The following is a 20783-nucleotide window of genomic DNA, read 5'->3' on the forward strand; positions in this document are numbered from 1 at the left end:
AAAAAAAAAAAAAAAAAAAAAAGTATATGACGGTGAGGATTTTTTGATCTTCGGCTTTTCCTTTTCTCTGTTTGAACCGTTAGATTTATCTTTAGTTATTTCCCTTTCCTATTTCCCTATTGATTCATCCCAAAATAAAATTTTTTTGATTATGCTGACTGTACAATATTGTTGTCGTTCAAAGAAAAGCTAATTTAATCATTTTGAAAATAGCATGAAAGAGTATTTAAAATAAAAACATGGAAAATGAAATATTTTTGAAAATGACCATTTTAAAAAAGGTACGGAAAAAGAGTCCCATTTTCTTTTTCTATATTTCCTTTTCCCTAATTTCTTTTTTCACTATTATTTTAAGTATTCTTTTCTATTTCCTTTTGCTTCTTCTTCTCGGCCGATGATCGTCACCATTAAATTGTGTTGGGCCGAACTGTGGGCTTTTTGATCTTACCCAAATTTAGGTTCTGAAATTAAGGGAAGGAAGAACTGTACCTTCAAAATCAGTTTGATGCCGATGGAACAATGTCCAGAAGGTTTGACATAAGGTGTAAGGCCATTTGGTATTCGAGATAAGTTAAAAAGGACTAGAATTATGTCTAAAATGTCCATGTGATTAATATATAGCTAGAGTTTCTTGTTTTAGTCTTCCATAATAGTTTCGAAACTTGTTTTATTTATTCTTCTTCTGATCGACATGAATACGGAATACCATAGAACAAAAGAAGTATATTATTACTAATTCTTAGCAAATGCTAATTTCAACAACATTTTGGCATTGTTTATTTCATGGTGCAACTTAGCGAACCGGGCATGGAGTGACTTTCTTACCGCATCTGAGATCCGGCCCCGGACTGACATCTTTACCGGACCCGCGAAGGGGCTGGCGCAACTATTCTCGACGCTATAACCCTCAGCCGAAATGGCACAGACTTCAGCGTTGTTTCCGTGAAACAAGCATTCGATCAAACTGGTACAATGCACCATCTCTTGGAGTTCTTGGACAGTACATTCCACATCTGTAGTGTACTTCGTTGGTTGGCAGTCCGCAAGGGTTCAGAACTGGCTTTTCGTCAGGTGTGAGAGGAAGAGCTTCGTGGACAGCGCTTGGTTCAGACTCACGGCGATAGTTGTATCCACGAGGCGTCGAGGGCTTGTGTTGATCGTACTGGCGTAGACCGAGAGAGTTTCAACGCACAGGGATTGGTACGTTGTGGATTTGCAAGAGGATTGAACGAAGCTTAGTGCTTTTGCAGAAGTTCCGGCCGGGCTGACTTTGGCAGCTGTGAGCTCCCAAGAGAAAAGGTAGGAGATGGAGAAGAGTAGAAAGAGAGCTTGGTATTGTTTTGCCATTGCTGTTTTTTTTGAGGTTGAGTGAATTAAGTATGAATAGGGAATAGTTGGGGTTCAGATATTTATAGTACTGGCTACCTTTTTGGAGTGCACTACTACTTAATTGGCACTAATCACCATGATTATTTTGGTTATTTGGTTCATATTAAAATCACGTATCTTCCACTCACTTTCGTTCCAAACCTAAGTCGTTTAATATAGTAATTACAATCACGTAACCAGATCCGATCGGATCGTTACACACATATAATATATATATATATATATATATATATTTATATATGTTGACAGCCCATTGCAGAAAAGTTTATATGTCCTACCAAAAAATAATATATAAAATGACTTGAAATTTGTATATAGGAATGTGCGGTTGACTGAGTGACAAAACATTATAGTTTCGTTTTGGGAGATGCGAAAAATGAAAAGTAACCAGATCTCAATTAATTCATCCGATCCAATGAAAGAAAAAAATGTATCCTATACTAATTGTGTTCTATATAGAAGAAAGAGGCAACCTAGTTTTCGTCTTGGTAGTGACGTACAAGACCAGTCTGACGAATTCCTCCACCCTGTGTGCATATTTGGCTACTTAGCGCGGGTCCTTGGCTTTTTCAACAAGAAAACAATTTGTTCACAGAAGAAAAGTTGGAATAATAGCTTTACGAAAGGTTCAAACTTTTGTACGCTAAGAGGAATTAAGAACTAACTAGTGTATACTAAAGATACTTCATATTCGTGTATTGTACTAAAACAGCTTAGAATGTTAACAATTTTGACAAAAATGTGTCCAAAGATGAAAATATTTGTCAAATGAGTAAAGAACATTAATTGTTGTTATTAGTAAACATGATTATCCAACCCAAAAGTTTTGGGGCAAAATCAATTGGCAATGAATGGAGGGATCCATGTACTATTTATATTGGCCCACAGATCTTATTTCTCTTATGTGGGATATTGTCTAATAGTTGTTTTCGTTGATCCTTTTATCCCGGATGTATCAAGATTAGCAAGTCTTATATATTAACTAAAATTCAGAAAGGTTGGTTTTGATAAATAACGCTAGAAAATATATTGAGAAAATGGTAAGCTTTAATTTTGTCTTCGTGATGTGTTAAATATGTCACATACGTACCAAAACTCTTTGACAGAATACTATTACTACGTGCGATATGTCAATGGACTTGTACGATCTTCATGAACAGAAGAAACCAGTATATTAAAACATAAGCAAGAGTGCAAGCCATTTTCCATTTTTCTTTTTTGGTAATTTATCTTCAATAATATAGATGTTCACATATGTAAGACCAAATTGGTATTCCAGAGGTAATTTTAGATTATGTTAAAACCTCGATGTGTTTTATAGCTAAGGTTTCTTGTTTTCTTTCTTTTTCGTTTGGAAAGAGTTTTTTTTTTTTTTTTTTTTTTAATTGTTATTCGGATGAACTGATACTACATGAATACCATACAACAAAAGAAGTCTATTATTACTAATTCCTAGCAAAGGCTTTGAACAACATTTTGGCATTGTTTATTTCATGGTGCAACTTAGCGAACCGGGCATGGAGTGACTTTCTTACAGCATCTGAGATCCGGCCCCGAACTGACATCTTTACCGGACCAGCGTACGGGCTGGAGCAAGTGTTCTCGACGCTATGACTCTCAGCCGAAATGGCACATACTTCAGCATTGTTTACGTGAAACAAGCATTCGGTCCAACTGGTACAATGCACCACCTCTTGGATGTTTAATAAAATATTTTTCAATTAGAAAATAGCATTATTTCAGTTTATTAAAACTTCTTTAGAGAAGTCTCCATGTTCTTTTTCTCTACTTCAAGATTTTATTTACAAAGTCTGATTTTCTTGTCATGATCAAAACGCAAGCAGCATGATCTTTTATTGTTTCCTTAAAATCATGTGGATAAACATAAGAAATTCGTTTGACAAAAAAAAATATATATATATATATACATAAGAAATTCTAAAGAGCCAATTAATAGAAGCTTTGAAATCAGAGAAACAAGAAATATTTTATTCACATATATGAACATATATATATGTGTATTATTTATGTATAGTTGGTAAGAGTAGATGACAGTGTATAGTAGTACTACGTCAAAGTAATTTAATAAATTCGCAGCTAAATAATAATAAAATGCATCGTATTATAATATACACATTAGTTAACAACCGTAACCACAAAAAACATCACATAAGTTCCAAGAAAATTTCGGATTGAGTTTTCTATCCTGACTGTGAAATACATTAATTAATTGTGTGAACAATGATAATTATTATTAATTAAATCTTAAGCATCCAAAAAAGAAGGGCAAGAAACTCCATACGTGTGTTTTATTATATATAGTTAGTTAGTTGAGATAAACTTGGTTACCACTTTTGTGTTGTTTTTATTTTTTTTTTTCTTTTTTCTTTTCCATTTTCCATTTCTCGACCCCTAAGAGTCTAGCTAATTACTTTCACGATTTTCAAATATACAATAACAAAATTTTATTTGATGGAACGTTTTGAAAACCATATATGATTATGGGTGGTCGTAAACCATGTTGTGATGAGGTTGGATTAAGAAAGGGACCTTGGACAGTGGAAGAAGATGGGAAGCTAGTTGATTTCTTAAGGATACGTGGCAGCGGTGGTGGATGGTGCTGGAGGGACGTGCCGAAACTGGCGGGACTAAGACGGTGCGGTAAAAGCTGCCGTCTCCGGTGGACTAATTATCTCCGGCCAGATCTCAAGAGAGGTCTTTTTAGTGAAGAAGAGATCCAACTCATCATTGATCTTCATGCTCGTCTTGGCAACAGGTTTGATGTTATTTTATTTTCAACTTTAGATATATATGTGATTTTTTACTTGTAATATGAAATATTCTAATGCCGTTATGTATATAAAATGGTTATAGATGGTCGAAGATTGCAGTAGAGTTACCGGGAAGAACAGACAACGATATTAAAAACTATTGGAACACTCATATAAAGAGGAAGCTTATAAGAATGGGTATTGACCCAAACACACATCGTCGGTTTGACCAACAAAAAGTCAACGAGGAGGAGAAGGTGTTAAAGGTCAACAGTCCAAAGCCTCCGAGTCAGCCAGAGGTAGTAGTACCTGTGGTTTTGCAGAATGACACGTCAGCTGGAAATCTAAACGAGTTGGCTGACGTGGACGGTGATGATCAGCCTTGGAGCTTTTTAATGGAAAATGACGGTGGTGGCGCCGGAGAGCTTACGATGCTATTGTCCGGCAACATTACGTCATCATGTTCTTCTTCGTCATCGTTGTGGTTGAAGTATGGAGATTTGGGGTACGAAGATTTAGAACTTGGTTGTTTCGATGATTAGTGAGATTAAAGTATGTTTTATTAGGCCGTAGGTTGATTAATCCACATAAGGTTCGTTGACATCATTCTATAACCATAGATTCACGTAGTTTGAACCAATATAACGAATAAAACAATAGTAATTTCCAAATTCCTTAATCAACTACTATATTACGTGCTTTGCACTTTTCATGTCACTCATAGTTATTGATAGCCTCCACTGATTTCATCTGGAACTAACAGATAAATTTTAGAGCTTACGTTGGAAATATAATAAAACAGAGTACAGGTTACACATATTGTATACAGATTCAAGATTTTTTTATATTTAATTTAAAAAAAATCTTGTAATTCAATATGTGTATCATGTAATTACATAAATTAATATATCATATTCAAATCTCTGTAGCTCTTTTGCTTCCTAGCTATGCTATGCTTCCAAGTTATTATTACTTTAGGAACCAATCAGCGCTTCTTCAAGTTAGATATGATGATCCATACATGTTAGTCATCATGTTTCGGGTCGATGGGCTGATTGGTTCGAAGCTTCTGTTGATTCCTTCGCGTTCTTTAAAACAAGATCGTAGTTGATCGAAGCGAGTTGTGAGAGGTTCTGATAACACAATACCATTGTTCAAAGATTTAAGCATTTCTTAAGGGATAAATATTTCAAAACAAATAAATCTTGGGGATTAACTAACTGACCTTGAACGAAAAATTGCTGAAGGAATACTTCACAGCAAGGTTTGGTCCATTTCCAAATTCTGCTAAGCTACTACACTCATCACCCTGTTTTACAACATAAACGTTTTTTTTTTTAATTCTGTGAGCATTCAGATGATAACTCTAAAAACGAATGTGAGAGGAAAAAAAAGCTAAGAGAAAGAGTGAAAAAAAGCCATACATCTTCGTCCTGTGTGTTGAAGGAACTACTGCTGCATGTGTCTGTAAGGTCATCAAAATCACTACCTCCATGGACATTTTCATCTTCCGGGTTCCATATATACCGGCTCATGAAGTAACTAGTGTCTTGTGGTTCAGCTGCTGGCACAAACATAGCCTGTAACAATAGATAAGTTAATGTTAGTAAGAGATTTGATTTTGTAAAGGAACTTAATTTAGGTTCTAAATATGGAAAGAACCTTTTGGCGGGCAAGCGTGTCCCAGTTAATATCTTTGAAAAAATGATGTTGTTTCACCTGTAAGGAGATATTCAGAGACCCGAGGACTTGAGAAAAGTTAGCTAGTAGGGTTGAATTATTAGAGCTTTACCTCTCCAGCTCCCGTTGCACCTAGCCTTTGAACAGGATTTTCAGTTAACAGCCTAAAAGAAGACATAAGTAGATAAGGTTACCACAATCAAAGATGTTCTGTTTTCACTTTGATATCAATCAAAGGCGTGTAGAAGAATAAAAATGACAAAATTACAGAAAACATGGGAAAGAGATGAAGTTTCTGAGATATATATCCAAAAAGTGTGTGATCTTACTTGTTGATTAGATCATGTGCTTCATAAGATATCTCCTCTGGCACATTGGGCCATGGTATATCTCTGTTGATTATATTTTCAAAAATTTGCTGCAAACCCATATATGAAAAGATAAAGTAAAGGCCTTAACATGATGTCTACTTCTGATATCTAATAAATTCACCTTGAAAATCTACCTGTGGGGTTTCTGCATTGAAAGGAGGTATACCCACGAGAAGCTCAAAAAGAATAACACCGACTGACCACCAATCAGCAGTTTTACCTGTAATGAGTAGTGATGATAAGTCTATGTACAAAAAAGATGATGGCATATAATGAAAGGAAAATGAAATACTAACCATGACCCATTCCAAGAAGTATTTCAGGTGCAAGATAATCAGGAGTTCCAACAACTGCATGTTTCTTACGACTATCTTTTCCTTGTGAATGTTGACCTTTTGTTCCATCTTCTGCAAAAAATCCACTGTTTCCCAGTGATGCATCACCTGACAAGTCATCTGTGCTGTTGATAAGTCCAACCTTGGAAAGCCCGAAATCTGTCAACTGTAATTACATGGGTATATTTTGTGAGACGAGTCACGAGTGGTCTCGATGTCAATTTCATAATGCATAACACAATATTGACCTTGATGTGACCGTCCTGATTGATCAACAAATTGTCTGGCTTTAGGTCTCTGTGAATGATATTTACAGAATGCAAATACTCTAGAGCAAGAACCTGAAAAAGTATTTGATTGAATTCAGTTTCTATCATGTGGAGAGTTAACTCTTAATCCGGACATTCACACAATTGAGCCAATCTTGAGAAGTTACAAAAGGCCTTACAACTTCTGCAATATAAATGCGGGCCATGTCTTCATCCAAGCAGCCAAGATTTCTCAACAAGGAGAAGAGATCTCCACCATTCAAGTACTCCATAACCAAATAAAGATTCTCCCGGCATGTGAAAGAATAGAAAAACCGAACCTGCACAGCTAAAAGAAGCATTAGAGAAAGCACCACAGTTTTCACAAATATAATCATGAGGGCAGCTATACATTGCTTGTATTACATACCACGAATGGGTTACGAACTGATATAAGGATGTTACGCTCAGCTAGGATACTCTCAACAGCATTCTTACGGATCATATCAGCCTTCTTTAAAACCTGTACGATGGTTTTGACAACATTGAGTTATGCTAAGAACAAATTTCTAGAGCCAAACTGAAATAGTATTATGTTTGTAACATCAACCTTTATGGCAAACAAATCACCGGTGGCTCTCTTTTTGGCAAGAAATACTCTTCCAAATGCACCACGGCTAATTGGTTTTATAATTTCAAAGTCTTCTATTGATGTTCGATCTTTAGCACGCGGATTAAGTGGACTTGCCCGTAAGCTTCGCACTGTATCCTCATCTGCTGAGCTTTCTTCATCCACCACGGCATTAGACGAGTCTACTTTTTCATCATCTATCAATCCACAAAGTTCAATGTACTTTTCCCTGGATTTGAGAAACAATAAACCAGCATGAATGAAGTTGCAGTTATGAGCCAAAAGCAGTATAAGTGAGAATGATTACTGTAGTAGCTTCTCTATGCGTCTTCCAAACGTTTCTACCACGAGGGCGTCTGCCTTCCTATCCTGAATGACGTACTTTAGCTCATCCAACTGCTCAATCATGAAATCCAATGAACTGTATCCACATACATTCACATTTGCCACGGAGCGAGCAATCTCTAGCAACTTGTTTATCTGTCAACAAAGCAGAATATAAAAGTTAGGGAGAAGTTGAATAGTCAGCTGAAATAAAGAAATAAAGAAAGAAATAAATGAGATTTTCTGCATAAATTTATAGGGGAAAGATGAATAGAATGTAAACATTTACCTGCTGATAATTCTCAAGCTCTGATATTGTTTTTCGACCACTTAGTAGTAAATCGACTTGGCTTGTCCTCGGTGTTGCTGGTGATGGTGGTGTCAAGCTTCCTGCTGACGAGTCCTTTGTTCCATTGGCCATAGAAGCTTCATTCAAGACAGTCAGGTCATCCAAAGAAAATGTATTCTCTGAACGAGGAACGCAATGAAGCATATCAACTGAACATCTCTGAGTTATTTCATCCAGATCTTCATGTCTAATGGATGTTGATAATTTCGCACTGTCGGCAACTGCTCTTGGAGTTATGCTGTTCTTTGGCGTCCATGACTCCAATATTTTCTCAAGACTTTCAGCTACTCTTTCAAGTCTTAAGTTTACATTAATTCCCTTCAAGTCACATCTATCAGCGATTGTGCATATTCGAGAGTGCTCTTCTACATGTACGACTGGTATTTCAACTTCACAGATACGACAAATCATGGAATTATCGTATGTCACACATTGATGGTCCGCCCAGAAACCCCACAAAGCACTTCTGTCTGCAGATGCAGGCTGGCCTGACGGGCTATGCAAGTTTTCAGCGTTTTCATCACCATAAACTTTTGGTTGGATTTTGCTCTCCCCCTTAGCCTTGGGAGTGTTATTAGCACTACGATTTTTCTCAGCAGCTGATGGAAGCTTCTTCCAAGATGACATCCGGATACTTGAAGCTGAATCAGTACTCCTAGCAGTATTTACTTCCACCCCATCAGCTCCGCTGCTAGAGTTCTGATCAAGATTATCTTCTTTGCCAGCTAGAGTTTGCTTTTCATTAATCTTTTGGATTTCTTTCTCTCGAAGAAGGTCTTGTTGTCGCGAGATTTCTACCATCTGTTCTGGATAAACACCGAGATCACTTAGCTGATGCATTCCCAGAATGTGTTCTTCAACGTAACCACTCTCTTTACGAAATTGGACAAGCCTATTGCAACGAGTAAGGATAAAAAGAAGACGGTTATGAGCCTGTTTAAGACCTCCCATTGGTAGCTCCTGACGTTTATCATCTAGCTTCTGAACAATACCTTCACATTTAAGCCAAAACTCACTAGCTGGCATGGTTGCACATTGCCGAGCCTCAACTAACAGATCCTCTAACCCAACTCTTAACTCTTTGTTAGATTCTGGTGTGCTCTCTAGAGTGGTCACTAAGTAGCCAGCAAAAACTCCTAAATCAGCATCAACATCTTCCTTTTGTTTATCAAACTTTGTTCTGATCGCCGCCATTACCTCCTAAAAAAAAAAAACCATTCCAGAAGTGGCATTAATAAAACGAAGCTGAAGAACTCAAACTCATTAAAACTACAAAAGGAATCAGTAAATACTAACCTCCATGTGACCAACAGCTCGCGATCTCCAAACGGGAAAAGGTCGGACACCTTTAGAATTGAGTTCGTGAGAGAAGCTCTTGATGTCATGAGGTTTCTTCTTCCTTCCACTCGTCACACGCAATATGGCTTGGAAACGTGGAGACTGTGTTTCTTTAGCAAGACCTACATGAGAACTCTGCAATTGAGATAAGAACAACAAAAACAGAATTAGCAATGTGAAATTCTCAAGAAACTGAAAACCACATACAAAGAAGACACTCACCTCTAAGCCTGGATTGGGATTTGCAGGTACCCGTTGAGATTTTGATTGGCTCCACTGAACTTTTTTCCCTAAGAGACATAACAACAAACACCTCATGATCATTACGAATCATCATCATCGGAGTTGGATTTTGAAAATTTCATAAATCCTAAAAAATCGAATCAACGAGAAAACAAACCTTGATCGGGTTGATGAGGAGGAATCGGCCATCTGGCACGAGCATCAGCGCGAGCATCAACAATTCCAACCTTAGGTTTCTCCTTGGTGACGACGACGACGACGTCCTTATCATCTTGACCCGAGGAAAACCTTAGAGGAGACGGCGCCGGAGACGATTTCGTTCTGATATGATTCAAACCTAAGGAAGAAGGAGCAAGAATCTCCGGCGAATCGTGACTCGTAGAACCTGATTCCGGCGTAACCTTCTCCTCCGCCGCCGGTTCATTCTCCGGATGACGGGAAGGAATCGCAGGGATCTTATTCAGTTGTTTCGCGTTGGTGGAGGTCGGTTGTGGATCCTGATCGTTCTCACGCGACGGTTCCGTCGTAGACATCGGCGACGTTTGTTAATGATAGGAAATTACCTCAGAGAATTAATTGAAATTTCCATATTTGACACTCCTTTTTTTTTTTTTTTTTTTTTCTGTTTGATTGTTTTCCTGATTTTNTTTATCAAATCAGAACGTTTACACAGAAGCGGTTGCAAGAGAGAGAGAGAAAGGACATAGAAGGAAACAACAAGACTTGAGGTTTTCGCGGGAACTGGGGGGGACTCAGTTTTTCATCATCAGTGATAATTTCTGACTTTTTTTTTTCTTTTCTTTGGATTAAAATTTGGATATAATTTTAGTTAATTCTTTAGGACACCTAAATAAATAAAGAATGATGTATATATATTGTATAGTTTTCTACAGACTATAAAATATTCATGTGGAGAGTGTCCAAAATGAAACTACGTGCTTCCAACAAAATGCATGTCTTCCCCATTTCCTAGAAACAACTCCAAATCCTTTTTTGCTAAATTTATATAATTAAGAAGTTAATGATGTTTTCTTCTTAGTTGACCCAAAAAAAAGAGGGTAAATTATATGCAGTAGACATGAGATGAGTTTTTTATTCACTTTAGGTCAAAGTGAAAAGTACTTTTCATGTATCAGTTATCTCCATAATTTTTGACAACTAAACCCTTGAAACAAACAAATCAAATGAAGTCTTTAGTTAAGTCAGTTAGGATTATTCCCATTTTTGCGACTAAATGGAATAAAATCCTTTTGCTACAGTAAAAAAAAGTTAAATATAAAATAAATAAAATTAGTCGCATAGTACGATGTGTCAACGGACTAATGTACGATGTGTTTTGCTAGTATTGTGTTTTGATGTACGGTTCTTTGCAACTGTGTACGTACACAAGTCACTAATATTGTGTACGTACATATACAATGTTATTGGAAATGTTATTATACTGTTGATTATAAATAACATTCAAAATTATAATTATTCAGAAATAGTACAAACATTCTAAACATTCAGAATTATAAATAAACATTCAAAAAAAACATATATGATGTTTAAGGTTCCATTTTTTCTTTTTGAGTTCCTAAGCTCTCCCCTTCATGCTCCATCACATGATTTATATGGAAACGTCCAGCAAATTCAGAAGGGGAGTGGTGATGATGTGGCGTGGAGGAGGAGGGGAAGCTCTGTTGGTGGTGAGGTGTTGCTCCTTCCTCAGATTTTGTCATTAATCCAAGGTAAGTGGTTGATGCTAGGCTTATCTAGGATTTTGGGATGATTGGGGTGGATTTTTCATGGGTAAGATGGATTGAGAAGAATCCATGGGTTGTTTTTATGGTTGTTGTTATTGTGAATACGTTGGGTATGTGCTTAATCGTTGGGGAAAAAGTATTGGTCGTGGAGTTAGATTTTGGTGGCCGAGAGGTGCTTAAAATCGACTATGGGTCGTGTTTCAGGTGTTATGTCGACCGACACCACTACCAACATACGAACAATGTAAATTACTGGTCCAGGATGGCTACTTCGAGGCTGGGCTGAAATTTAATGGGGAGCTTCGTGGTGCTACAAGCTCCATATCCAACAGTGAGTTTTTGAAAGGAACAGTTGGTTTTTGATTTAATCAAATGTTTGTATTGTGGTCTGACATAGACGGTTTTGTGGTAAGGTTGGGGTGTCGAGCAACACCAAGATGGTGTCGGTTGACACTAGCATGTTGTTGTGTGTTTGGGTCCTAGGAGGACAGCTTGAGTAAGGTTTGGATGAGGCGAGATCGACATAAGTGATGCCGTGGGCGAAGGTGTCAACCGACACTAGGAGAGTGTCGTTCAAAACCATGAGTATTGGTTCACAAGTGGTGCGATTGGTGACGTTCGACACTAGGTGGAGGTGCCTTTCGACACTAAAGAAGTTGATAGCGAATTGGAGTATTCGTGGGGAAGTGTTGTCCGTGGCTGGACGGAATCAAATATTCCAGCCCACCTCTATTTTTGCTCGGTCGCTAGGGGTGGTTGGTTGTGCGACTCAGTAAATAGATGAGGTGAGGTTGGTGTATTTGTGGGAGTTTTTTTTAAGGAGTGATATCTACGCGGGTTGTCTCGTATGAATTATGGAGTTCTGATGAGATCGTTTCCCGTGGATCCTATATGAGGATTGGGAATCTGGGTGCGGTCATTTCAATCGTTAATATGGTTTTTAAGCAATTTCAATGTACGTACACGAGTACTTTATAAAATCCAGAAAGCTTGTAAATCGTTAATACGGTTTTTAACCAACAAAAATGAATTAAAAATCATGATTATGTTTAGCAAGAATTTGGATAATTTTTCATAGTGTACATTTTCTATTAGATTCTTAGAAATAACATAAAACTAACAGAAATATATTTTCTTTTCTTTTTTACCTTTTCTCTTTATAAAATTTTATGATTATCTTTTTTATTGTGCATTATAATTCTTTTTTTTAATTATACTATATTTTACACTTTAATTTAATATATTTTTTTAATTTTGAATCATGTTCTTAAAAATAGTTTCATATTAATATAACCACGTATGTACATGTACGTACACAATATTAATTTATTAGTGTACGTCTGTACTCAGTAATGTTATTTTGTTTAATGTACGTAATAGTTTGGTGTACGTCCATTATGTTCTTTTGTTTAATGTGTACGTCCATAAGTCTGTTTTTAATAGAGGATAAAATTGTATTTTTGCACTCTTCTTCAACATTGGTATCTTCTGCAACCCTAATATTGCAGCCATTATTCACAGCTCCTCTTGAACCTTGTTTTTTTCTTTACAGATTAATGTAATTTACACCTAAACCTTGTAGATCTAACATATAGTAGCATATTTTAAATTAAAAAAAAAAACAAAATTTTGAGTTTTTGAAGTGTTTGGAAAATCCAATGAAGCAAATCAGAATCATTCTTCTTTTCTTCTACTCGTCGGACTTCTACACAGTAAATCAAAATATTTATCTTCCTCTTTTTCTTCTTCTTCTTGCTGGAGTGCTAAACACAATTTTGTTTCACCGGAATTTATTACTCTCAGTTTCCAGTTTTTTATGTGAAGGAAGAAGAACCAAATACTTAAGATTATTTTCAATTATATTTTTATTTTTTAATTAACCAAACAGGACACGTTTGAATAATGATACCAAATTATAATTGTCTAGTTACAGGATATTTTTGTCCCTTTTTTTAGGGTGGCTATTCTGTGAAAAATGAGATTGACTTTATCAATTCATAAGAGAAAATATTTTTTTGGTGTGATTTGTGAAAATTTCATTAAAAAAAAAACACGGTGCTTAAGATATTTTTAGTTATCTTCTAGAAAATAAAAAATTGGTTTTTAATTACAGAACGTTTGTATATAAATTTTAAGAGTTAAATAATCATATAATAAATTTGTATTTTAATTCAATTATTAAAAAGATAAATAGGTTTTTCAATTAATTAGACCAAGAATAATACAGAAGCTCCCTAAAGTTATTGGGCTGAATAAAGCCCATATAACATTTTAGGTTTTTTCTTCGACGTCTCTTTTATATTGGGATTAGGTCAAAACAGTAGAAGGGCTTAAGTTTTGGATAATGTGTTTCGGAACCATCCATTAGTTCATTTACTTGTTAAAAACTAATAAGTATTTTAGTAGTCTTAGAACATGTGATTGTGCTCAATATTGCTCTCTAATCTGTCACTGCAAGTGTTTCTTCACATTGTCGTCTAAGACTCTTTTTAACTATTGATGTTGTGTAACAGGAACCAATGCATGGGACAGATTCGAACTTAGGGTTCACGAACGAGTGATTGATATCTGATCAGCTCTCCTGATGTGGTCAAGCAAATCACTTCCATCACCCATGTTTTGTAGCTTAATTAGTTCTTGTGTTTTCTTAGTCGAGGAGATTTTGCCTTATTGAGTTTTTACATTAGTTCTCCTGATGTGTTTACAGCTATCAAGATGAGACCATAATTACGTTCTCTACTCTCAGTTTAAAATCCTCTTTGATGCTAATATACTAGATGCAAACAACTCTGTTTTCGCTTTACATAAAAGTAAACAAAATATGTTGTGGCCCTTTAGTCTCACTTGCACAAATACAACTTAAACATAAGAGTAAACATTTTGTTGTTGTTGTTGTGGTTCATTGAGTATTGTGTTATTTTCAGTAGATTTTTGATTTCTATATGATTAATTGGTATTTTTTGTTTGCTTGGAGTCTCTTGGCACTTTTTGTTGTCATAGTGAGAACCCCTAGTGAGAAACTGAATTCAAAAAATAACGTAAGATTGGTTTGGTGTGGCTGACGTGGGGAAGAACGAGGACCCGCGTGCCATCTTTTACCAGGTTGTAAATCCCACCGAAAAGATTCTCTTGTCGACGTAATAATTCACACGTTTCACGGTCAAAAATCTCTCTCAAACACCCGGGTTATCTTCAATATCCGCCTCATCTATTCATCTAACCGAACCGGTTAGCCCTAACAAAACCAATTTACACGTCGAATAAAGAATGTTCCTAACCAAAATATCACGCCATTAATGAAATAAAATATAACACTAGCATTCAATTGCTAGCCTAATAATAGTAAGCTTAGTAAATAATCAAATCAAGGCATGGAAATAACCAAACCAGAATTTCGTTAAATGTCAAATTTACCCATATAAGGCCCACCAGTTTCTGACCGTTCTTAGCTTTTTTTTGTTGTTGTCAATCTCATCGTTATACGCAAGAGTTTGTCTTCTTCTTTTTCGCCTTTAATGAATTTGTCAAAAGAAAAAAATTAAAAAGCTTCATTCATATATTCTCGTAAGTCCATCATTCTTCATCACTACCAATCCAAAAGAGCTTTTTATTATTACACTGTCAAAGCTTAAAAACTCGTGACCTGATTCGTTGAGTTCACAAACAAAACCATGAGTTGGTTCCATAGACTCGATCTCATCGACCCGTACACGTGTTCACCACTCACCACCATTGTTGAACCTTCCTCATTGTTTTTAGGGTTTCCTTCCTTCGTAGACGACGATGTTGAGGATCTACTCCATTTCTCATCCCCTAGTCCACTCGATCTATTCGAGACAGTGACGGATCTGGTTCAGATTGAGAAGTCTCCGTCTTCTTGCAAGTACAAGGTGATTCGTCGGAGGCTAGAGCCAGAGTATCCTCTCAAGTATCTTTGTGATCGTGTTTCTGATCTGGAATCAAAGTTTGATACGTTGGTTAGTCCTAAGAGCCGTGACTGTGATAGGAAGTATACATTGACCAAAGAGATTAAGGGAAGTGGTGAGAAGAAGTATAAATGGGAAGCGGAGATTCAAGGACCACCGGGGAGGAAGTACAAGGTGGAGGCGGAGATGGATGGGGAGAAGGAGAGCAAGTATAAGTGGGAAGCTGAGTTTAAAGGTCCTGGAGAGAGGAAGTATAAATGGACGACTGAGGTTAAAGGAGGGAAGAAGGATGAAGAAAGTTTAAAGCTTGTTGCTTTGAAGAAGGAGAAGGCTAAGGCGAAAGCCAAAGCCGTTGCTGCTGCTGCTGAAGCGGAGAAGGAGAAGGAGAAGAAGAAGAAGAAGAAGAAAAGTTACAATTGGACGACGGAGGTGAAGAGTGAGAGGGAGAATGGAGAGGTTTCGCATACTTACATCATCAAGGCTTCTACTGGATGCGAGAAAAAGAAGCATGAGGAGAAGAAGGAGAAGAAGAGCAAGAAGAAGGAGAAAACTCGTGTTGTAGCCATCGAAGAAGACGAGGAAGAAGAAGAAGATGAGTCGCAAGAACATGGAGCTATCGTCCTCAGGAAGGTAAATTGAATATAGTTTTTTTTACTCTGCTTTAGTCATTGTCATGAAGTTGGTTTGGAACAGTAGTTCTATTTTGATGGTGATAGGTATGACTTTTGAACTGAGGTTGAGTTTTGTGTTTCAAAAGTAGAAACCTTTATGTAGTTTGAGTGGTGGTAATAAGCTCAGCAAAACAGAGTGATTATAAAGAGTTTTATACATAGACATAAGACTTAGTGAGACATATCTTAGGATGTGATTTTTAACGGAAGCTTGATGTACTTACTACGTTGTTTCTATTAATGTTTGTGGTTTTAAAGGCGTTTTCGAGAAGAAATGGAGCTGTTAGGGCTAAGAAGGGGAAGAACAAGGAAATGCCACCTGACTATGCGGCTGCGATGATCCAGAGGGCCTTCAGAGCTTATTTGATTCGTCGTTCAAAATCATTGCGTGCTCTTCGTGATCTAGCTATTGCAAAGACTAAACTGAAGGAGCTAAGAGCTTCATTCCACAACTTCAGCTACCGTCGCTTGATTGCTCGTGATGCAGAGGAGCGCCAGAAATTCTCAGAAAAAATCATTGTACTCCTCCTCACTGTTGATGCCATAGAGGTATGTGTCATAGTCTCCATCTGGTTAATTACACTCTTAAAAAACATCTATTCCAGCTCTCCAATGGGATAAATTGTGAGCCCTTACGGTAAAGAAAATGCCTTTGGTTTTGCAAATCATATGATACATAGAAATAGATTAAGCTAAATAGGTTTCAAGGCACTGAGTGTTAAGAACAAAACTTGTGTTTGTTTGGTATCAGGGAGTTGATGTAATGGTTCGAGGAGCAAAGAGATCCATGGTGGATGAGCTAGAAGCAATGTTGGATGTGGTAGATCCGCAACCACAGGGCGGGAAATCATTGTCGATGAGAAGAAGGACATTCGATATGCCAGACAGTTTGATCCGCAAAGAAATCGCAGACGGAGTGACTCAGATCGTCCAGATGCTTGAAACAGAAGAAGAGTGATGGAACTGTGTGTTTGTGACTTGGGGGCTGTTTTGTTGTGTCTGTGACTGGGAATAATTTAACTAGCCTCTTTAGTTTGCTTACTGTTCTGAATGTTTTCTAATTATGCAGACAAAAATAATAATGAGAGTGGCTGGAATAAGAGAGTAGTGTCTCTTATCAGTGTCATGATGACACTGTCATCTCTCAAATCTTGTCTATTGTGTCTTCTTAGTGTGTTTGTGTTTATCAGGTTATGTAATCCTTTTGTGTTCCCAAACTGGTACTCTGTTTTGTCAATTTGCTTATGTGTTGGTTTTGCTTATGTCTACTGTTTACTAGATACTATAACAAGAAAAAAAAAATGGCTTGCCAAGCAATGAAGCCCACAAATGGCTGGTTTGGAAGAGCCATTTGTGCAGAGTCACAAGATCATGATTACAATCTCCTCCAAGAATGTGAAGAACCTCCAAAAAGGTTTTAGTTCTTTTCGTTTTGGTTTTGATATCTAACCTTTCTGATGCCAAAAGACTATATTGTGACAACTCTGTTTTAGCTTACATAAGTGAACAAAAAAGTAACCCGTTGTCTCTCACTTTCACAAAAACTCTCTAGTCTCTCTTCATAGATTATGTATGTGAGAGTGCTCTTCTACATTTATTACTTGTGAGCCTCTCTGAAGCCTCCCATTGGTAGCTCATGACGTTTATCATCTAGCTTCCGAACAATACCTTCACATTTTGCAATATTGTCAAGTCTCAAAGTAACAGATCCTCCAAATCTGGCATCGACATGACAACTAACTCTGTTCTGTATTAGTTATTGGGCCGTATATAGATTGGGCCCAATAAGTCCATAAAAATTAGGGTTTTTTTTTTTCATATGCCATAAAACGTCTCTTAGGTTAAACTTTCGGGTCCTTCCTTCCTTGCAGCAAAAAAAGCAGCAATACGCCGTCGAGCTTCGTTCGTCTCCTTAGGTTTCTTCACTTACTCCAAATTTGAATTTTTACATGTTTACCTGAGTATCTCGGTTAATGTGATCCATCGGTTTCGTATGTCTGTGATTGTACAGAAGAAGCTGAGCTGAAAATATGGCTTACCAAGCAATGAAGCCAACTAAGGCTGGTTTGGAAGAACCACTTGAGCAAATTCACAAGATCAGGATCACACTCTCCTCCAAGAATGTTAAGAACTTGGAAAAAGGTATCTTTGATCTCAGTAGTCTAAATCATTTCGATTTTAGCAATTCAGTTTTGAGCTCTCTCAGAAACCATATATCATTTTGAGGGTAGCATATAGAAGATGTAAGATTCAGTGTATTGGAACCATTCCAAAATAGGTCTTTGATTTGCTTCAGTGATGATTTGAATCGATTGAAAGTTGGAATTTTTGAATTTTGATGATTTTGGATCAGATACTGAATCATTGTTTTATGTTATGTTGCTGCAAATGATATGTAGTGTGCACTGATTTGGTTCGTGGAGCTAAGGACAAGAGACTGAGAGTTAAGGGACCAGTGAGAATGCCCACCAAGGTTCTTAAAATCACTACCCGAAAAGCTCCTTGTGGTGAAGGTATAATAATTATGCTCACCTCATCTTTTATGTCTTGAGAATCACTAGAAGAGCTTGAGTTTTGGATTTCTTGTTTTCGGAACCATCCCTTAGTTCATCATTTGCTTGATTAAACTAAGGATTTAGTCTTAGAACATGTGATTGTGCTCAATATTGTACTCTACTCTGTCACTACAAGTGTCTCTTCACATTGGCTGAGACACCTTTTAACTATCAGTTGTTGTGTAACAGGAACCAATACATGGGATAGATTTGAGCTTAGGGTTCACAAGCGTGTGATTGATCTCTTCAGCTCTCCTGATGTTGTCAAGCAGATCACTTCCATCACTATTGAACCTGGTGTTGAGGTTGAGGTCACCATCGCCGACTCGTAGATCAACCCTACTTCTTGTTTTTTGCTTTCTCTTTTGGAATTCTCTTTAAGAAACACCCTTCTTTCCTCGGTTCGTAACTACACATGCGTCTCTCCTGTTGAGTTGGATAAAGGAATGTTTTGTTGTAGTGAAACCTAAGTTCTTGTTTTCAATTGAATAGATTTTGAAGATTGATATTATAATTACCTTGTCTACTCTCAATTTAAGATCTTTCGACCTTTCTGATTTTATGAAGACTTCATTAGGTTGCCAACTTTTACTTGATCTATTGTCTTACGAGGAAGATTAGAATTACAGAAGCGCTAGTTTTTGAAAAGTAGTAGAACATAACAATTTTATCGTTTAACAAAATACAACTCATTCATTGCTAAAATATAGTTAAAATAAGACACAATATGTTTTCAGAGTACATTTGTCAACAGTCTAGTGATGATCCTTTGTCTCACTTTCATGAATCATCTCTTCAGCATCCTCAAACCTCTGATCATTGATTTGGAGCTGCAGGGTGAATGCAAAAAGTCAATGAAACCAGCTAATCTTTTTATAAACAAATAAAAGGAAGAATTGTTTTTTTTTTTATTACCTCAAGCATAGGCTGAGCAAGACCTTCATCTCCATTGGAATGACCAATTACACTTGTCGGACTCTGAGATATTTGCCATTCTGCATCTTCATCTGCAGATAAACATCACATTTTCTTTCATACCATTGAAAGATGTATACATTAACACACTCTTAAATTCAATCTCGTTTTATGAAATCATTACCTCCTCCACGAACATCCATCTGATCAGCACTGAACACCCAATTATGCACTTCTTCTTCTTCTTCTTCTGAAAAAATATAATGAAACAATACAGTAAATGGCTACGTAACCCAAAAAAAAAATTGCATTATAAATGATAGTTAGTAAAGCTGTATTCTTGTGTTGTTTACCTTCAACAGGTTCAGGATTCAGCTCGGCACACTCGCAGAATACATCAAACATCGTCTCCACTTTCAACACACAAAGACAAAAGGATATATCAGCTTAACATCCAAGACTGTTATATAGTGATTCAAATAGCTCTAAACAAAATAAACTCACACTGGGTAGAGTCAGAAGGAACAAGCCTCATCTCTCTGATCTTTGATAAGTCCAAAACCTCAGTGGATTCTGTATCAGAGTCATCATCATCCTCATCTTCTTCAACTTCAATCTTCAATAATAAAACCATAAACTTAGATCCATTTAACAATTCTTCTCAAATTCCAACAAGAAGCACTCACAACATATCACACAAGCACTAAAAATCATCGAAAGCTCCTTTTGTTTTTTCCCCTAAGAACTAATCACAATGAATAAGAACAACATAGTTCCCCTTATTTAGCTAGCAAGTCTAAAATCAATACCTGAGCATATATACAAGGAGATGAGTAAGCCTCAGGATCTCTAGAAACAGCGTGAAGCGATATCGATAAGAAATCAACAGCATAACCTTTAGCCATGTCTACATCGCTCAGCCAAATTAATTTCCTGCAAACCAAAAATAATAAATTTCCAAATTAAGCTACCAAGCACTTATATATCTCCGATCGAGAAGGGAGTAGAGATTTTTGAGTAAATAAATTATTCACCTGGAAGTGATGTAGAGAGTACCGGGAGACTCAACGGGACGGTTTCCGAGAGCGACGGCGACGGAAGGCTGAACGTGCATAAGTTCCTCGCCGTTAGATTCGTCAAGTACCGGCTTTCCGGAGCCATCTCTGGACCTAAGTGCGAACTCTCTTAGACCAGCCACCATGTTTTCCGATCACGAAGAAAACAGTTGTTTACTTCGTCAGGGTTTTTCTTTTAGAGGAGAATCAATTTTGTTCTCTGTTTAGTGAGTGTGA

The 20783-nt window shown here is 36.9% G+C and overlaps 5 protein-coding genes and 1 pseudogene across 6 annotated transcripts; 3 read left to right on the top strand and 3 right to left on the bottom strand.

The window, feature by feature from the left end:
* On the bottom strand, positions 687–1359 carry LOC104762331 (annotated as a pseudogene).
* LOC104762332 (protein ODORANT1-like) lies at positions 3754–4940 on the top strand. Its single transcript, XM_010485597.1, has 2 exons — positions 3754–4165; positions 4264–4940. Exons 1-2 carry the CDS (start codon positions 3885–3887, stop codon positions 4700–4702), a joined length of 720 nt encoding a protein of 239 aa, XP_010483899.1. The 5' UTR covers positions 3754–3884; the 3' UTR covers positions 4703–4940.
* On the bottom strand, positions 4955–10310 carry LOC104762334 (probable serine/threonine protein kinase IRE). The gene is made up of 17 exons (XM_010485598.2): positions 9837–10310; positions 9659–9726; positions 9395–9571; positions 8039–9298; positions 7733–7905; positions 7405–7654; positions 7225–7317; positions 6995–7135; positions 6795–6887; positions 6508–6712; positions 6346–6431; positions 6170–6258; positions 5953–6004; positions 5823–5879; positions 5585–5740; positions 5386–5469; positions 4955–5293 (listed from the first exon to the last, which is right to left on the bottom strand). Exons 1-17 carry the CDS (start codon positions 10210–10212, stop codon positions 5192–5194), a joined length of 3462 nt encoding a protein of 1153 aa, XP_010483900.1. The 5' UTR covers positions 10213–10310; the 3' UTR covers positions 4955–5191.
* Positions 14965–17283, top strand: LOC104762335 (BAG family molecular chaperone regulator 7-like). The gene is made up of 3 exons (XM_010485600.2): positions 14965–15980; positions 16280–16570; positions 16773–17283. Exons 1-3 carry the CDS (start codon positions 15096–15098, stop codon positions 16977–16979), a joined length of 1383 nt encoding a protein of 460 aa, XP_010483902.1. The 5' UTR covers positions 14965–15095; the 3' UTR covers positions 16980–17283.
* LOC104762336 (40S ribosomal protein S20-2) lies at positions 17832–19114 on the top strand. Of its 2 annotated transcripts, none has more exons than XM_010485601.2 (4): positions 17832–17937; positions 18033–18163; positions 18421–18534; positions 18766–19114. In XM_010485601.2, the coding sequence occupies exons 2-4, from the start codon at positions 18052–18054 to the stop codon at positions 18906–18908; spliced, it is 369 nt and encodes a 122-aa protein (XP_010483903.1). In that variant the 5' UTR covers positions 17832–17937; positions 18033–18051; the 3' UTR covers positions 18909–19114. The 2 variants fall into 2 exon arrangements, with proteins under 2 accessions (XP_010483903.1, XP_010483905.1); XM_010485603.2 differs by having other exon boundaries at positions 17851–17937; positions 18036–18163.
* Positions 19194–20769, bottom strand: LOC104762337 (chloride conductance regulatory protein ICln). Its single transcript, XM_010485604.2, has 7 exons — positions 20526–20769; positions 20301–20424; positions 19996–20107; positions 19845–19904; positions 19676–19741; positions 19492–19583; positions 19194–19406 (listed from the first exon to the last, which is right to left on the bottom strand). Exons 1-7 carry the CDS (start codon positions 20690–20692, stop codon positions 19332–19334), a joined length of 696 nt encoding a protein of 231 aa, XP_010483906.1. The 5' UTR covers positions 20693–20769; the 3' UTR covers positions 19194–19331.

The sequence above is a fragment of the Camelina sativa genome, chromosome 18 (assembly GCF_000633955.1).
Source record: "Camelina sativa cultivar DH55 chromosome 18, Cs, whole genome shotgun sequence".
Lineage (NCBI taxonomy): Eukaryota > Viridiplantae > Streptophyta > Magnoliopsida > Brassicales > Brassicaceae > Camelina > Camelina sativa.

What these genes read in the sequence shown, in the direction of transcription:
- LOC104762335 (XM_010485600.2), top strand. Translation starts at nt 15,096, where the DNA reads ATGAGTTGGTTCCATAGACTCGATCTCATCGACCCGTACACGTGTTCA. An exon ending in GAGCTATCGTCCTCAGGAAG is followed by an intron (nt 15,981 to 16,279) that starts GTAAATTGAATA and finishes GTGGTTTTAAAG; the next exon opens with GCGTTTTCGAGAAGAAATGG. An exon ending in TCACTGTTGATGCCATAGAG is followed by an intron (nt 16,571 to 16,772) that starts GTATGTGTCATA and finishes GTTTGGTATCAG; the next exon opens with GGAGTTGATGTAATGGTTCG.
- LOC104762334 (XM_010485598.2), bottom strand. Translation starts at nt 10,212, where the DNA reads ATGTCTACGACGGAACCGTCGCGTGAGAACGATCAGGATCCACAACCG. An exon ending in ATCAGGACGGTCACATCAAG is followed by an intron (nt 6,713 to 6,794) that starts GTCAATATTGTG and finishes ATGTAATTACAG; the next exon opens with TTGACAGATTTCGGGCTTTC. An exon ending in TCAACACACAGGACGAAGAT is followed by an intron (nt 5,470 to 5,584) that starts GTATGGCTTTTT and finishes GTTGTAAAACAG; the next exon opens with GGTGATGAGTGTAGTAGCTT.
- LOC104762337 (XM_010485604.2), bottom strand. Translation starts at nt 20,692, where the DNA reads ATGGTGGCTGGTCTAAGAGAGTTCGCACTTAGGTCCAGAGATGGCTCC. An exon ending in TCCTTCTGACTCTACCCAGT is followed by an intron (nt 19,905 to 19,995) that starts GTGAGTTTATTT and finishes GTGTGTTGAAAG; the next exon opens with TGGAGACGATGTTTGATGTA. An exon ending in TTGCTCAGCCTATGCTTGAG is followed by an intron (nt 19,407 to 19,491) that starts GTAATAAAAAAA and finishes TTCACCCTGCAG; the next exon opens with CTCCAAATCAATGATCAGAG.
- LOC104762336 (XM_010485601.2), top strand. Translation starts at nt 18,052, where the DNA reads ATGGCTTACCAAGCAATGAAGCCAACTAAGGCTGGTTTGGAAGAACCA. An exon ending in TGTTAAGAACTTGGAAAAAG is followed by an intron (nt 18,164 to 18,420) that starts GTATCTTTGATC and finishes AATGATATGTAG; the next exon opens with TGTGCACTGATTTGGTTCGT. An exon ending in AAAAGCTCCTTGTGGTGAAG is followed by an intron (nt 18,535 to 18,765) that starts GTATAATAATTA and finishes GTTGTGTAACAG; the next exon opens with GAACCAATACATGGGATAGA.
- LOC104762332 (XM_010485597.1), top strand. Translation starts at nt 3,885, where the DNA reads ATGATTATGGGTGGTCGTAAACCATGTTGTGATGAGGTTGGATTAAGA. An exon ending in CATGCTCGTCTTGGCAACAG is followed by an intron (nt 4,166 to 4,263) that starts GTTTGATGTTAT and finishes AAATGGTTATAG; the next exon opens with ATGGTCGAAGATTGCAGTAG.